This window comes from Rhinolophus sinicus, chromosome 16 (genome assembly GCF_057876585.1).
Source record: "Rhinolophus sinicus isolate RSI-liver-muscle chromosome 16, RSI-T2T, whole genome shotgun sequence".
NCBI lineage: Eukaryota > Metazoa > Chordata > Mammalia > Chiroptera > Rhinolophidae > Rhinolophus > Rhinolophus sinicus.
Genome location: NC_142516.1, coordinates 264,737 through 280,270, shown reverse-complemented (window position 1 = coordinate 280,270; position 15,534 = coordinate 264,737). Strand labels below are relative to the sequence as shown.

Sequence of the window (15,534 nt, the reverse complement as noted above, 5' to 3'; positions counted from 1 at the left end):
AGGAGTCGCCCCCAGAGATGTTCTGAGGCTTCCAGAAGGGCCAGCAGTGTTTGTTTCCTGCGCGTTGAGTGTTTTCTCGTGTCACGCGTGGTGCACTGTGCGGTGCCTGAGGTCTGGCCTGTTTGCAGGGCGAGGCTGCAGCTGTACCGGACAGAGAACATGGGCTGGGGCGTGCGGTCCCTCCAGGACATCCCCGCGGGCACCTTCGTCTGCGAGTAAGTGAGCGCCGGCCACCCGCTGCTGCCTCATCTGTCACCCCCCCACCCCCTGCGGGATGCCACCCAGTGGGCTGCCGAGGCCCTGCCATCCCAGGCCCCGCGGGTTCTCTGAAACCGGCTCACCCTTTGATTTTCTCCTTGTGCCTGCCCTCACCAGCTCACGACTCACGAGTGATGTCAGGGGGTGACCTCCTGGGTCCCTGGTCACATAGAGGGTTTCCGTGTCATCGTCCTCCGGGACTCACAGTTAAATTCCAGCTCAGTCACAGGCAGAGCCCTGCAGCGCGTTTGGCTACTGTTGTGGGCTGTATCACGGCTCCTGTGCTCTGCATCGTGGATGGTGACGCTGCTGGCCTCTCGCCCCCAGGTACGTGGGTGAGCTCATCTCCGACTCTGAGGCCGACGTCCGGGAAGAGGATTCATATCTGTTCGACCTCGACAACAAGGTATCGCCGAGGGTGGGTGCAGAGGGCGATTGTGACTGCACAGCGTGCTGTGTGTCTTGGCATGTTGTGTGTCCTGGGGGTGCGTGTGTCCTGGCGGGGCGTGTGTCCTGGCGGGGCGTATGTCCTGGTGGTGCGTGTGTCCTGGCGGGCCCTGAGCTGATACGTAGGCGTGCCTGTGGCTGACCAGTGTTTCCCTCTGTCCAGCGCGCCGGCCCCTTCTGTGCTCTGGGCTCAGACAGCGTCTTTGGTCAGGACCCCTGTCCTGGGAGGTCCCTGAGCTTGTAGAGCTCGCCTTGTATCAGAGCACAGGGTGGCGGGTACGTCACTCGGCCTCTCGTCCTGGCTGCACAGCCACTGCCAGGTGGGGTCCATGTGCATCCAGTGACTGTGGGAAGCAGGAGTGAGCCCAGCCCGGGGGGCAGGGGAGGGAGCGGCCACACCTGAACGGGGCAGCGTGTGTGCCGTGTCCTCGGCTGGCCTCCTGAGTGCTTCCGTGCAGTCGAGCACCCTGGTGTCCCCGGGGTGACCGAGCCCATTGTCACACTGCCATCCCCGACCACCAGGTTGGCTCCTTGATTCCTAAGTTGCCTGTTTCAGAAGCTTCCGGAGTTCCAGGCACTGCTGGTGGGAGCGATGTGGGGGTGGCGGTTCTCCTCTTGGGCACAGGCCTGCCCACCGTCCCCACCCCAGCTCTACCCCTGTCACCCAAGGGTCGGGGTTTGTGAGACGAGCTCTGCGCAGAGGAGGCGGTCGAGCCAGCCCTTGCCCACCGCCCTGGTGTGTGGACGCCCTGCCCCCGCGGTTTCCCCACTCCGTGTGTTTCTGGATGAGTGCCTCTCCCGCGACGTCCGGACGGCCAATGCTGTCCTCTGCTTCGTTACCTTCCTGGTGACAGTTCTTCTGTTGTAGTCCAGCTTGTCACTCGTTCTCGGTCCCCGGGGCTTTCTATCATGTCCCAGATTAAGTTTTTTCAGACCTGAGGCCTCGATATGCACCTGTGCTGCCCGGGGCTGCGCTTCTGCCTTCACACTTACCTGCTTCATTCCCCACATTCTGAGACTGTCCTTGGCACAGCGGCTGTCGGCAGGCCACACCCATGTGTGCCCACTGCCCCGGCTCATGCCTGCCTCGCCGCTCCTGCAGTTTCTGTGAGTTTTAAGGTGACCTGACAAGTTCCACACTTCTGTCGGGGCTGCATGAGGACAGCGTTGAGCCCACGTTTCATGGTTGCTCTTTTGGTGGATTGTTTTGTAATATGTTATGTTTTGTTTGGGGGTCAACTTTGTTGTGATCAATTTACATACAATGGACTTAAATGTGTGGCCTGAATTTTGACCAACATATACTGGTGTGGTCAGCACAGAACACCATGGAACATTCCATCGCCTGAACCCTGTGCCCCTAGAGCCTCACCTGCGTCCGACTCTCCTGAGTGGGACCAGAGCATGTGCTCCTTCCTGCCTGCTTTGCGACCCGCCCAGGTGGCCGAGTGTCACCCTGGTGGCCATGTGGATTTGCCCCTCGCAAGCATGGGCCTGTGTGACGAGTCGGCCTGCTGTGGACACTCACAGACGTGTGTGTGGGTGGCTTTCCTTTCTCTTGAGTGACTCCTGGGAGCAGGAGGACTGCCGTCTGGTGTGCGTGCGATTAATGGCCTGAGACACAGTGGCCACCAGCCTTTGCTCCCAGCAAGGCGGGTCCAGCAGTGCCCGGGGGGCTGTGCACGTGGGCGTCTCTCGCAGGCCTGCTTTTCTGAAGGAACCTGAGGTGTCTTGCCGTCGTCTCTTTGGGCTGCTTGTTGCTGCTGGGGGGATGGGCACGCAGCCTCTCCCAGCCTCGGCCCCTCTCTCTGAAGGACGTCTGTCTGCTGCTCACCACTCTGTGTCGTGAGAATTCTTCCTCTTCTGCGGTCTCCTCCCCTCCAGGGCCATGGCTCGTCCATGTGAACAGCCGCTCCAGCCCTGGCGGCAAAGTCAGCTGAGCGAGCTCTGCTCGCAGCCCCGGAGGGAGGCCCCTGCCGGCCTGCGCGTAGTCCCCCGCTGACCGCTGACCCGCAGAGCCACGCCGCTCTCCTGACTTCGGTCTGTTCAGCGTCTGCCTGTAAACCAGGTGGCATTAGGGCTTCAACGCTGTTTTTCCACACCTTTTGGATTTTCCTGTGGTCTGCATTTCCACATACATTTTAGAGCCGGTGCCAGACGGCTCGAGCAAGGCTGCTGGAGTTCTGGGAGGGATTGGGTCAGACTGCGGTCAGAGTGGGGCGCTGGCGTTTAGGCAGCGTGGCGTCTTCTCAGTCCTGGGCGTGTGTCCCGCTGGTCCCCGCTGAGTGGGTCTGCGGAGCTTTCCATGCATGAATCCTACGCGCCTTCCATGAAACTCGCTCCCAAGTATCTCATGCTTTTTATACTTTGCCGACAGTACTGCTCTTTTATTTCATTTCCATCAGTTGTTAGTAGAGGGAAATGGTTGAGGGTTCGAATACTGACTGTTAAAGCCACTTGCTAACTCGAGTAGCTTTTTTGAAGGTTCCTTAGGATTTTCTGCTTACATGACCGTGTCTTGTGTTCAGTGGACAGCGTCACGTCTTCCTTTCCCATCTGTTGACTCTGCTGCTTGTCCGTGCCTCACGTGAGTGGGGTCATCTCTGCCTCGTTGTCTGTCCTCGGGGGAAAGCTTGCTTTGACCAGCCTTGTTCAGCAATGTGGTGAATTTTTCAGCGATGAGTCTGATTTTTTGTGTGCCCCTGGTACTGGGTTGCTATGTTATGTGTTTTGACCCATGAGACGTGTGTCGTCAGTGTGGTCTGAGCTTGTCACCAGCTGGCGTGCCCGAGCGTTGCTCTGTGGCACCCCCGGAGTCTGAGCCATGGTGGGTCTGTGTCTCGTGTCTGTTGTTTCCTGCTTGTTTTTCTCCTGTCTCTGTGTCTCCTCACGCTCCTCACCATATTCGCTGGGTGCCAAACATGGGATTTCGCGCCTGTGTGAAGAGCTGCGGTGAGACAGCGTCCCGGCCCTCCTGGCGCTGACCCTCGTCCATGGGGTGCAGCCCTCAGTGAGGAGGACTCACTGGGCCTTGGACCCCAGTCGTCATCCCCCAGCCTTGCAGCGCTGCTGAAAATCCCAGTGTGCCCCTGGGACCCTGCAGCGGCCCCTCATGGAGGCGCACCCCCCTCCCGGCCCTCGCGGGCCCCTCACTGCCGGGTGGGTCCCTCGGCCTTCAGGCAGACACTGTCTTTCCCTTTAATTTTGTCAGGCCTTTCTGGATGTCCCAGCAGACCCAGTTAGCTGTCCGACCTTGCCGTTCACCCTGTGTGCTCTTCACAGCAGCTCGAGGTTGCAACTGTCACCAACAACCTTAGATGTCCTCTGACTGGGTGGCCCAGGCCGAGCTGCTCAGGGAGGAGGGGCAGGGAGTTTCCGGGACGTCCCCAGCCTGCCCCTGAGCAGCGTGTTGGCTGGCGTTTTCTGTTCCTGCGTCAGACGAGTCCCCAGGCCCCGCGTCCCAGACGGGCCCCCCTCACCTGTCTGGAAGGCCCCCAGCTGTCTTCCCAGGCTGCTCTGGGCTTGTGCGGTGGCTTCAGAACTAGGTGTGGGAGCGGGACCTAAGTGGTGTTGGTCACGGGGACACACCGTGTCTGTGTGGAGGCGGATTGGCGTGACCGGGCTGAGTGGCGGCAGGTCTGGAAGGAGCTGTTTGCTCCCAGGACGGTGGCCATCACCCCTGCAAGTCTCTAAGCTGTGTGCCAGTGCACGATCACAAATCAGGACAAACCGTAGGCTTTTCATTGTCACAGGCACTGTATCTGAGGCTGCAGGAAGTATGGCCATGCGTGTGTCGACGTGGAGCCCAGGCTCGTGGGCAGAGGACCCACACTGGGGCTCTGCACCTGAGGGGCATGCGGGACCTGCAGCTTGTCCCCCGAGAGGCCTGCTGTCCCCAGGGCAGAGGAGGGGGTGACCAACCTCCAGAGTAGTGGCGGGAATGGCTGCCGGCAAGGGGACCTGGGCCGTTCTTTCCTTGGTGATTTGCACGTCATGGGGCTATGGATTGTTCGACACTCACTGTGTTTGGTTGCTTGTCATCATTCTTCTCTTGATGCTCCGGTTGTCCTGTGTGTGGCCAGTGCAGCCGTTGGGACGAGCTCCGTGTACTCATTCTGCCGGCACCTCAGCCCCCTCGGCCCGGCTTCCCTGCTGGCTCCACGTCTAGATTTCAGGCCCTGGCGGCTCGGACCCTTGGGCGCCCCTGGCTCTGCACGCATTGTTCCGAGGGCAGAACTCTGGAAAAACAAATTTTAAAAAATGTGTTCAGGTTGCTATTTCCGATTCAGATTTAACATTACAGGGTTTTTGCCCAACTTACAGAGAAAATGCTGGTTCGTGACGACATTACTTTTGAGCCCGCGTCACTAGTGGCTCTGCCGGCAGCGGCCACAGGAGAAGCATGGCTGTGTGCACATCAGTCCCAGCACGTGTGCCGTTTCGTTCATGCGTTTCAGGTGATTCTAATGTCTCAGATTTAAGATCTTTTTAGTTGTGATTATTAAAATGTTTACATGTTTTAGAAGTAAAGTTACAGGCTGGCTCTGTCCTGTTGTCTGTATTTGGTCACCGGACCCCACCCTGATGCAGGTGACTGTGTATAGAAACAGAAAAAGTATCTCCGAGCATCTTGTTACTGCCTTGCCTTTCTTGGAGAAAAGGTAGAGTAGCAGATGTCACTCTTGTCGCTGCATGTGACCTGGGACAGTGTGACTTACAGTCACTACATCGTCAGGGCATAGCGACCTTTCTCGTTTTGGGGGCTTTGGGGCTGATTTCAGCCTGTGCTGTTTGCAATCACGTGCCATGAATCGTTCAACACACGAGACATTTTGTCGGATGTTTGCTGTCCCCACACAAGGCCGCAGGGTCTGTCAACAGCCAGGAAGTTGTGATGGAACTTTCCATTTGATTCTGTTACTCTGTTTCTTTGCTGAGATCTCCCATTTCGCTGAGATTTTCATGCTTTGTTACTTTGTCAAGGACCCTTAGTGGCAGCTGGTCACTCCGTGTTGGTGCAGTGTCTGCTTCGGCTCAGGGCAGGACTCTGGCTTTCCTTTGCTCTCAGAACGCGTTGTCTTCTTTGCCCCTGAGCACTGCTGGCGATCGCTTGTGGGCGACTCGAGCGTCCTCTGACGTGTGTCATACGTTTCTTTGTCCTGTCGAGCACAGGCTCTGCCTCACATGGCAGCTTCGGTCCCTGTCCCGTCCGTGTCTTTGGCCTGGCTCCAGTCAGGGCGAGGTTTGTGGGCACTGAGTTGGAGCCCCACCGTGGTCCACAGTCTCGAGTTTCAGCTGCTGCCTCGTGACCCGAGGCCCCGAGGCCACGTGCAGACATGGCCCCGCTGCGCTCCCTCCGTTGGCGCTGCTCTCGTGCGTCAGCACCTGTGGCCCAGCCATGTGGTTGTTTCCAGGTTTGAAGCTGCACTTTCCAGCGTGGGGTGACCTGCAGGTTTAGTCCGAGTCTGCCATGCCACGGGGGCTCACCAAGAAGTGGGGCTGCCGGACCACTGCCTCCTCGGGTGCCTCCTTCTTTGGCCCCTCCCTCCATGTATCCTGTCTCTGCTCGGTCCCTGGGCCGCTGGCCGCACTCTGGGAAGAACCTGCCTGCGGCTCGAGTGGGTTGCACAGTCCCTGCTGGCTGTTACGCTGTGGGTGTTTGTGGAGAAAATTTTGCCTTTAGAGGGCTCATGAGGTTGGGTTCCGGCCCCCAGCTGCTGTCGCTTTCCAACGGTCAGCTCTGCTGAGTACCATCCACATGGGAGTAATGCTGGGGGCAGGGGGGTGGGCCACCTAGTCCTGATTCCTCTGTGCGCCCAGCAGGCCAGCAGGACCTCATGTTTCCTGGTCGTAACCACCGGTCTCAGCCTGAGCACAGCTGCCCTTTCTGTCCATCCGTCCCTCCGTCCCTCCCTCTATCCCTCTGACACCCCCGCCCAGCATGCCTCACGTCTCGCCCTCCTGGAATCACCAAGTGTCTGAGGAGCTGTGTGTCCCGCAGTCCTGCCTCCTCTCTCCGGGACACTGGTGGGGTTGGTGGTGGTTTTCCCTGTGAAGACGGCCGCACCCACCTCTCTCAAGGCCAACCACCCTGGGCAGCGCCCACCCGCAGCCTGAGGGCCCCCCACCGTCACACGCCGTGTCCCCACGCCTGTCCTCGCTCCCGCAGGATGGAGAGGTGTACTGCATTGACGCTCGGTTCTACGGGAATGTCAGCCGCTTCATAAACCACCACTGCGAGCCCAACCTGGTGCCCGTGCGCGTCTTCATGTCCCACCAGGACCTGCGGTTCCCCAGGATCGCCTTCTTCAGCACCCGCCTGATCGAGGCTGGGGAGCAGCTGGGGTAGGTGTGGGGACCGCCTGCGGGAGCTGCCTTTGGGGGACACACACGCACTGCCTGATGTGGGCTGGTCCTCAGTGCTTTGTGTCCCCAGCCCCGACTGAGGCCAGCCGGTGGTGACTGGGCTGCATGGGCGCCCACCAGCCGGCCTCAGCGCTGCTCCCTCTGCAGGTTCGACTATGGGGAACGCTTCTGGGACATCAAAGGCAAGCTTTTCGGCTGCCGCTGCGGCTCCCCCAAGTGCCGCCACTCCAGGACGGCCCTGGCCCAGCGGCAGGCCAGCGCCGCCCAGGAGGCCCAGGAGGACGGCCTGCCGGACACCAGCTCCCCCACCACCGACCCACGATGAACTGCAGCGGGTGCTGTTTGCACCACGGTTTAGGGACGAAGAGGAAGGGCACCTGTGTGTGAGGGTCTGGGCCGAGGCTGAGTCCAGCGGGCAGTGCAGACCGAGGCCCCCGCTGGGAACTGTCACTCTGAGCACGCAGGGACCCTGCACCAGCCTAACCTTGTGAGTTCTGATGGTGGTTTTGTCATTTCCACGTTTCTCGTTTCTCCTTACTCCCCGCGGTTCCCATTTCACTGCTGGGCTTGTGGGCGACGTCCTATCAGCCCAGACTCCTCCATGTGGTGCCCGCCGAAGCCACTGTCACCTGTAAGCTGCTCCATGAGACCCGCCTGCCCGTGCAGAAACTGTCCCCACCACCATCTAAGAGGTGGGGCCAAGCCGCCACTGACTGGAGAAAATGTGGGCTTACTTTTTAAAGAGACCCCCGTGTCTGGTCCTGTCTGTCAGCCTTCACCACGTTCCCGCTCGAGGAAGCGCCTCGGGGGCAGGAGGCCATGGCCCCCGGAGGGCCCCAGCAGCCCTGCCGGTGCGGTGCCACTGGCACCTGTGTTGATTTTTAAGCCACATTCTATGATGATGAATAAACTGATTTATTTTCTACCATTATTGAACATTAGGACAAACAAAAAATAAAACACAAAACACAGACAACGGTGCTGATTCTGGTGTGGTTTCTACTCACCACGTGAAAATAAACTCTCAGCTGTATAAAGAGAACAAAGTGATTTTAGAAGAAAGTGCAGGAAGAAGCTTTTTTAAAATGTTAGTCTTGTAGTGTGAATAAATTTGCCGTCACCTTTTGTGTGGGGGCCTGCCAGGTCATATCCTTTTTTTGGCATATACTTTTTTAAATACTGTAACTAGTACAGTAACAGTGGGGTTTTTTTTTTTGGTTTTTTTTTTGTGCGACTCTTCTAAAACATTCATAATGCAGTCATGTTTATTTTTTTCTGTTAAAATGTTTTTGACAGTTTTAAGAGCAGTCTTTTGGCTCAGACCATTTCTTGTTCTGTTTTCAATGAAATCAATAAAAAAAAAAAAAAAGACATACTTTAAATGAGGTTTTTATTATGATACCACGCTCCAGCTTGGTTCTGCAAAACACCTACACTTCCGGTGGGTGCACTGCTGGGCTGGGGCCCCGGCGCACGCTGGAGCTGCAGCTGCCTTGTCACCCCAGACGGGTCCTTGAAGAGGAGACAGACCCGCACCCTCCCCGGCTGACGTCAGGAGCGTGCGTGCGTGCGGGCGGGCGGGCGGGTGGGCAGGTCCGTGCGTGTCGAGCGCTAGGCGCCGAGACCCAGGCTTTCTGGAGGCCGGTAGCTGCGCCAGGTAAGTCCCCAGAATCAGGGTTGATCTGCGTTTGCGCACAATGAGGCCGGAGCTTTTCCTGCCTGTGGCCGCCGAGGCCTCCGAGCCTGCAAACTGCGGCAGCAAATCGCTAGAATGCTTTGTTCTCACGCGCTCCAGTCAGACACATTGCCGCACAGTTGCCGCTCTCTGCTTCCTAGTGGCCCAGGCTGGGTCCCTTTCCTTCGGGCCCCGGTCAGGCAGTGTCACTGCCAGGCTGGTGGCCGACGCCCCGAGTGACAGTGACAGGTCCGACTAAGAGGATATGCCCCTTTTTTCCAGGCTGTGTGGCTTGGCCCTCGGGGCCTGTCACTTCTTCTGCGTGGGGCCCACCTGGAGCTTGGGTTTCCGGCCTTGTGTCCCTTGTCACACCAGGAACCCTGGGCTGCAGTGACCACAGTGGTTTGCACTCCGGTGGCCCATTCTCTGCACGGGGTCAGGTGCTGGGAGTACAGACAGCTGTCAGGATGCCGCCTCGTTCCAACCTGTGGGGTGAAGGGGCCCCCTGACTAGGTGCCATGATGTCAAGTTCAGCCATTTTAAGTGAGTCCCCAGGGAACGTGACATCTGCCAGGGCTGCTGTGTCACCTGGTCTTGGGGAGTTGGTGGTGACCATCCAAGTGCCTGCGGTGGACAGTCCTAAAGTTAACCTGTGGCTGGGGCTTGAGGGGAGAGTCCTGGGCAGGGGTCTCTGCTCCGGGGGGCACCGTCTGCAGACAGGTGTCGGCTCCGAGGGGCAGCGCAGGTGAGACCCACGGAAGGGCAGCCACCGAAATACTGGAATGTGAGCAGAGTCCAGGGTTCCAACTACTTCTGTACCGATCACACCTTTCATGGCCCTAGATGCAAACGACATGTAGAAAGACCTGGGAGAAAACCGTGAAACCCTGAGCAAGGCTCCTCAAGCCCGCCTGCTGGGGACCGTGCAGCCTCGGCTCTCACAGGCATGCTGGGCCAGTCCCTGACTGTCCCGACAGCTGCATGGCAGTAAAAGCCCCCACTGACCTGCCCGTGGTGTCCCCAGCTGCCACCAAGCAGCTGTCCTCAGAGAAGGGGTCTGAGGTCACTCAACCACCCATAAAGGGCCAAGTCCAGCAGTGTTTCCCACGTCTGCGTCATACGATACCGTCCTCTCCCTGCCTCCTGACTGTCCAGAGGAGGCTGGTGCCTCCCTGCCTGACCGCGTGCAGCTCTGCTTGCTCATCCCCCGAGTGTCTGCTTATTACAGACTCGCCTTCCTGCTTGTGTGAATCACCTTGCTGCCAAATTGTGGTGTTTATATTGTACTTACTGATTTGTGTGAGCTCTTCATGTGGCGCAGCTTCATTCCCACACTGAATTTAAAGTTTTTATGTGGTAAGGTCTGTCTTGTGACTTCCGATTGCATACTATGTTTAGAAAGACCTCTGCCTCCAAATTATAAAAACGTCGTCTAAAGTTTGGTGCTTGAATCCAACTGGGATTTATTTGGTGAAATAACAGTATACATTTGAGATTTTTGAAGTGAGGTAAGCAAAGACACCTTGGGCTGGAGAAAATACCACAAAGGAAGAAGATAAGTTGGACTTGGTGAAGTCATTTCCACATGCAGCCCAGTAAGTCCCGACAAAGGCCTCTGCCCCTGGCCCACCCCAGAGCAGCACGTGGAGCGGCCCCACCACCCAGCCATTCCTTCCGGCCCTTCCCAGTTAGCCCCCTCCAGGAGCGCCCCCATCTGGCTCGCATAAATGAGTTATTTACGACCAAGGGCATCAACATAATGCCAGTGCCCCAGACTGTTCGGTGTCTCGCTTCTCTTGCTCAGCCTTTTCTCTCTGCTCCCATTTTTCTAAAGTGTCTGTACTGGCCCTGTTGATTGCTGGAGTCTAGTAGGAATGGACTTATCTGTCTGACTACGCACACTCGTGTTACCCATTTTGGCTACTGTCAAGATAGCAGCTGTGCACGTATTTCTGTGTTTTGGGTCAAGTCCTCAATGGGCTTGCTGAGCCAGGTCCCCTGTGGCCGTACCCTGTCATTCACACCAGTAGCGTGACAGTTCTGGCCTTGTATCCTCACTGATAGTGAGCGTTTCTGGTCATTTTAATTTGATCTGTTCCTCTGTGTGTGCAGTGATCTTGTGCTTTCAACCCGACTCCCCGCACGATTGAGGGTGTGGACCTTACCAGCCTTGGGTCCATCTTTGCATCTTCTGTGCATTTTCTCAGTTAGGCTCTTTCCGCTATGGACTGTAGTTTGTTTGTTTTTTTTCCAATACATTTTATTGGGGAATATTGGGGGGCTGTGCTTCTCCAGGACCCATCAGCTCCAAGTCATTGTCCTTCAATTTAGTGGAGGGTGCAATTCAGCTCCAAGTCCAGAGCCGTTTTCAATTTTTAGTTGCAGGGGGCGCAGCCCGCCAGCAAGTTGTTGTTGAGAGCTTGCACTCTAACCAACTGAGCCATCCGGCCATCCCTGCACTGTAGTTCTTTATGTGTTCTCGATACAAGTCCTTTGTCAGAAGTACTTGAATATTTTATCTCACTTGTAACTTCCTGTTCATTTCCTGAAGTTTGACCAAGTCCAGTTTATCTTTTTCTTTTTGGTTAGTATTTTCTCCATCCTAAGGTGACTTGCCGAGCCTGGGGTTGGGAAGATACTCTCCTGTTTTCTTCTAAAGCATTATAGTTTTAGATTTTATGTTTTGGTATTAATTAACATAAATTAATCTTTGTGAATAGAGTGAGGTAGAGGTTTGCCACTGTGGGTGTCCAGTTGTTCCGGCCTCATTTGGTGATTTTTCAAGACACCTTTTCTCCTCCCACCGAGAGGCATGGGCTGCTGCCTAGAGCATTTCGAAGTTGGACGTGGACTGTCCTGCCCCATTGCCCTGTCTGCCTGTCCTCACAGCAGCATCACCTGTCTTTACTGCTAAAGCTTCATGGTAGGTGCCAGTCCCATGCAGCGTAAGTCGTTCAGCTCTGTTCTCAGAGGCGATTGTTTGACTATTTCGGCTCTCCCAGGCCCTTTGAATTTTAGAATCGGTGTATCAGTCCTCACAAGAGACTGATGGGTTGTTTGAAATCAACTTTATTGCGGTAAAATTTACATATCACAAAATGTACCCATTTGAAGCGTTCCATGAGTTTTGACACATGTATACGCTCATGTTCCCACCACAGTCGAGACTCAAAGAACGTGTCCATTGCCCAGAAACTTCCCTTTGCAGGCAGACTGCCCTGCCCCAGGAGACACTGAGCTGCCCTTGTCATCGCAGATGCACGTTTCCTGTTCTGGAGTTTTCTATAATCTGAATCAAGCTTTATATACTTCATTGGATCTGGTTTTGTTGGCTTAACACCTTTTTAAATTTTGAAACAATCTCAAACTTACAGAAAAACTGCAAGTACAGTTCTCTGAACCATTTGAGAATGAATTGCCACGCTGATGCCCCACCGTCCCTGCAAGCAAGGACCTTCTGCGTGACGGAGATGCCACCACCAGCGCGAGGCGGCACGGCCCGCACACAGCTCTTAGGCAGCGTCTGCCTCTGCCTGGCAATGCTCCCTGTTGTCTTTAGTTGTCATGTCTCTTCAGGTGTCTTCAATCTGGAACAATCTGTCCGTGGTTTTCACAACCTCGACGCTTTTGAAAACGACAGGTCAGGCCTCTTGTAGGATATCCTTTGTTTCGTTTCGTTACATTTTTCAGTAGTTCCTCCGGGGGTTACAATACACGTCTTCGCGTGATGTCACAGTGCTTCACACTCACTAAGAACCGCCAACTGGATTCTGTTCCCCAAAGCTGTGTGATATTGTCAGACATTTTACCCCTGATCGCTCATACTCTCGAGACATCGTTATTATTTTTGCTTTATTAGCCAAATATTCCTGTTTTCTAATTTGTAGCGTGTCTGCTCATTCCTTCACTGGGTCCATTTTTGTTAACAGCTTTATTGAAGTTCAGGTACATGCCAAACAACTCCGCGCCGTTTTGCAGCGTGCTGTTCAGCGCTTTGTGGTGTGTTCACAGTTGTGTGCAGCCATAGCCGCCGTCAATTCTGGAACATTGGCATTGCCTCCCACAGAGACCCTGGGCCCATTAGCAGTCACTTCTGCCCAGGGCCTCTCACCCACAGAGACCTACCTCTGCAGCCTGGCCTGTTCTGGACACTCTGCACAATGCTGCGAGCTTGTGGGGCGTCTCCTATGTCACACAGGGTGTCTGAGGGTCCGTGTGTGCCGCCTTGCCGTGTTCCTTTTGTGGTCGAATAGTGCTCTGCCGTATCTGGCCTATCCGTCCGTCAGTTACTGGACACGGGCTGCGGCCACTCTGGCTGCTGTGGCTGCGGCTCCTGTGAACGTCCATGCACATGTGTTCGTGTGGACACCTCTCCGTTTCTCCTGGGCACATACCTACGAGGACGTGCTGGGGCAAATGGGGACCCTCTGTTTTACCTGTTCAGGGCAGGCCGGACGGTTTCCCAGAGCGGCTGCACCATCGTCTGTTCCTGGTGCACGCGTGTCGGGTCTCCCACTGCCCGCCAGCACTCACTGTGCTCTATTCCTGCCGTCCTCCTGCGTGGGAAGGGCTGCCTCCTCGGCTTTGGTTTGCATTTTTCTGATGAGTAGTCACGGTGAGCATGTTTTTAATGTGCTTATTAGCCATTTGTGTGTCTTCTTTGACAATGTATTCGTGTCCTCTTTAAACTGAGTTACAGTGACCCGTGAACAGTGCAGGGGTTGGGGCGCCAATCCCACGCAGTCGAAAACCTACATTTAACTTTTGACTCCCCCCAAATATAACTACTAATAATGGCTACTGCTGACCGGAACCCTTACTGGTCACACAAACAGTTGATTAACATGCATTTTGTATGTTAGATGTATTATAGACTGTATTCTTACAATTAAGTAAGCTCTCAGAAGAAAACAATGTTAAAATCATAAGGAAGAGAAAATACATTTACAGTATTTATTGACAGAATTCAACCCATTCAAAGCCATCATTGAAGGGGCGGCTGTATTTCTCTTCTCACTATTGAGTTGCAAGAGTTTTTTAAAAAAACATTCCAGATAAACATCCCTTATCAAATGTATGATTTGAAAATATTTCCCCCATTCTATAGGTCGTCTTTTCACTTTTTTCAAGGTATATTTTGAGGCACATAATTTTAATTTTGATCAAATACAATTTATTCACTTTTTCTGTCGTTACTTGAGCTTTTGGTGCCATATTTAAGAAACTGTCACATAGATGCAACAAAGAGCCACTTTGAGTCGGTGTTTGTGTGAGGACTGAGGCAGGCCCACGTTACCCTTCTGCGTGGGGACACCCACTTGCCCCAGCACCACTGGTTAAAGACACTGTTCTTTCTCTAGTGGTTGCCTTGGCCCCTTGTCAACAATCAACTGGCCATCGGTGTTTCGAGTCTGTCCCATTGATCTGGACGTCCACCCTCGGGCTGGTAGCACCGTTCTGACCACGAGTCGTGTAGTAAGTGTTGAAATGTAGACGGGGAGCCCACCATTTTTCTCCTTCGTTTAAAGATTGCTTTCGCTCGCCTGGGTCCTTTGTGTCTGCATGTGAACTTTAGGGTCGGTTTGTCAGTTTCCACGGAGAAGCCAGCTGCGATTTGGACAGGGATTGTGGGGAATGGGGCCAATTATTGTTTTTACATTAGACTTTTTAAAGAACATTTTTAGATGTACAGAAACACTGAGAAGATCGTATCCACAATCCCCACACCCAGTTGCATTGTATTAGTAGTGTGGTGTATTTGTTGTAGTTAATAAAGTAATAGTGACACATTATCATTAACTGAAGTTCGTAGTTTACTCAGATATCCTCAGACTTTTACCTGATATTTTCCTTTCCAGATTTCCTCCATGACACACATTGCATTTAGCAGTCAGGTGACCCTAGGCTCCTCTTGGCTGTGGCAGTTTTGTTTTTCGTGGCCTTGACAGTTTAGGAGGACTTTGTGCTCAAGGACTTTGTGTGATGCCCCACTGTTGGAATGTGTCTAATGTTTCTCTTATGATATAACACTGAAGTTCTGGGTTGTTGGGAGAAAGCCCACAGAAGAAAGGCACCATTTTCATCCTGTCACATCAAAAGGACGTCAGTCAACAGGACTTTGGGCTGTTGGCGGTGGCCTTGATCACCTGGCTGAGGTCGTATTTGTCAGGCTCCTCCCCTGTCACGTGCCCATTCCACCCAGTACTGGGGATGGAGGGCGCTAGGTGCAGCCACACCTGACGTATGGACATCATAGACCGCACTTTGGGAGAGAGCGTCTGCATAAGTTATTTGGAATTCTTGTTCATAGGAACTGTCTCTTCTGCCACATTTGTTAATTTATTTCAATCGTTTACATCAGTCTGGACTCACAAATATTTATGTTATGCTTTGGGTATGTATTTGCCCAGATTTTCCCAGCTTTGTTCATTCAGAGCGCCTTCCCGTGGCTCCCGTGTCCCTTTGACACACCCATCTGCGTGCGCGTGTGCTCCCTTTTCCCTGGCACTGTGACATGCTCCCACGTCACTTTGTGTATTTTTGGCTGCAGTCCTGGAACCAGCCATTTCTCCAGGAAGCCCAGGTCCCTTTATCGGTGATGGACTTAGAGACCACGGCCTGGTGCTCAGTGCTTGGTGCGCTTTTCACGGCTGGGTGTCATTTCTAAAAGGCCCTCTCGGGGCGGCAGGTTAGCTCAGTTGGTTAGAGCGTGGTGCTGATAACACCAAGGTTGCCGGTTCGATCCCTGCTTGGGCCACTGTGGGCTGTGCCCTCCTTAAAAATAATAA

At 54.5% G+C, this 15,534-nt stretch overlaps 1 protein-coding gene across 8 annotated transcripts in view; it reads left to right on the top strand.

Moving 5' to 3' along the window:
• The window catches only part of EHMT1 (euchromatic histone lysine methyltransferase 1), a 126,765-nt gene extending 118,769 nt beyond the window's left edge, over positions 1-7,996 (top strand). For all 8 annotated transcript variants that reach the window (XR_012496030.2, XM_074331462.2, XM_074331457.2 and 5 more), the window contains 4 exons: positions 129-215; positions 586-664; positions 6,875-7,050; positions 7,219-7,996. Coding sequence is in view for 7 of the 8 variants with exons in the window: in XM_074331462.2 (XP_074187563.2) it covers positions 129-215; positions 586-664; positions 6,875-7,050; positions 7,219-7,396 (520 nt within the window). In the remaining variant the exon portion in view is untranslated. The remainder of the gene's footprint in view (positions 1-128; positions 216-585; positions 665-6,874; positions 7,051-7,218) is intronic.
• Positions 7,997-15,534: the final 7,538 nt, after the last annotated feature.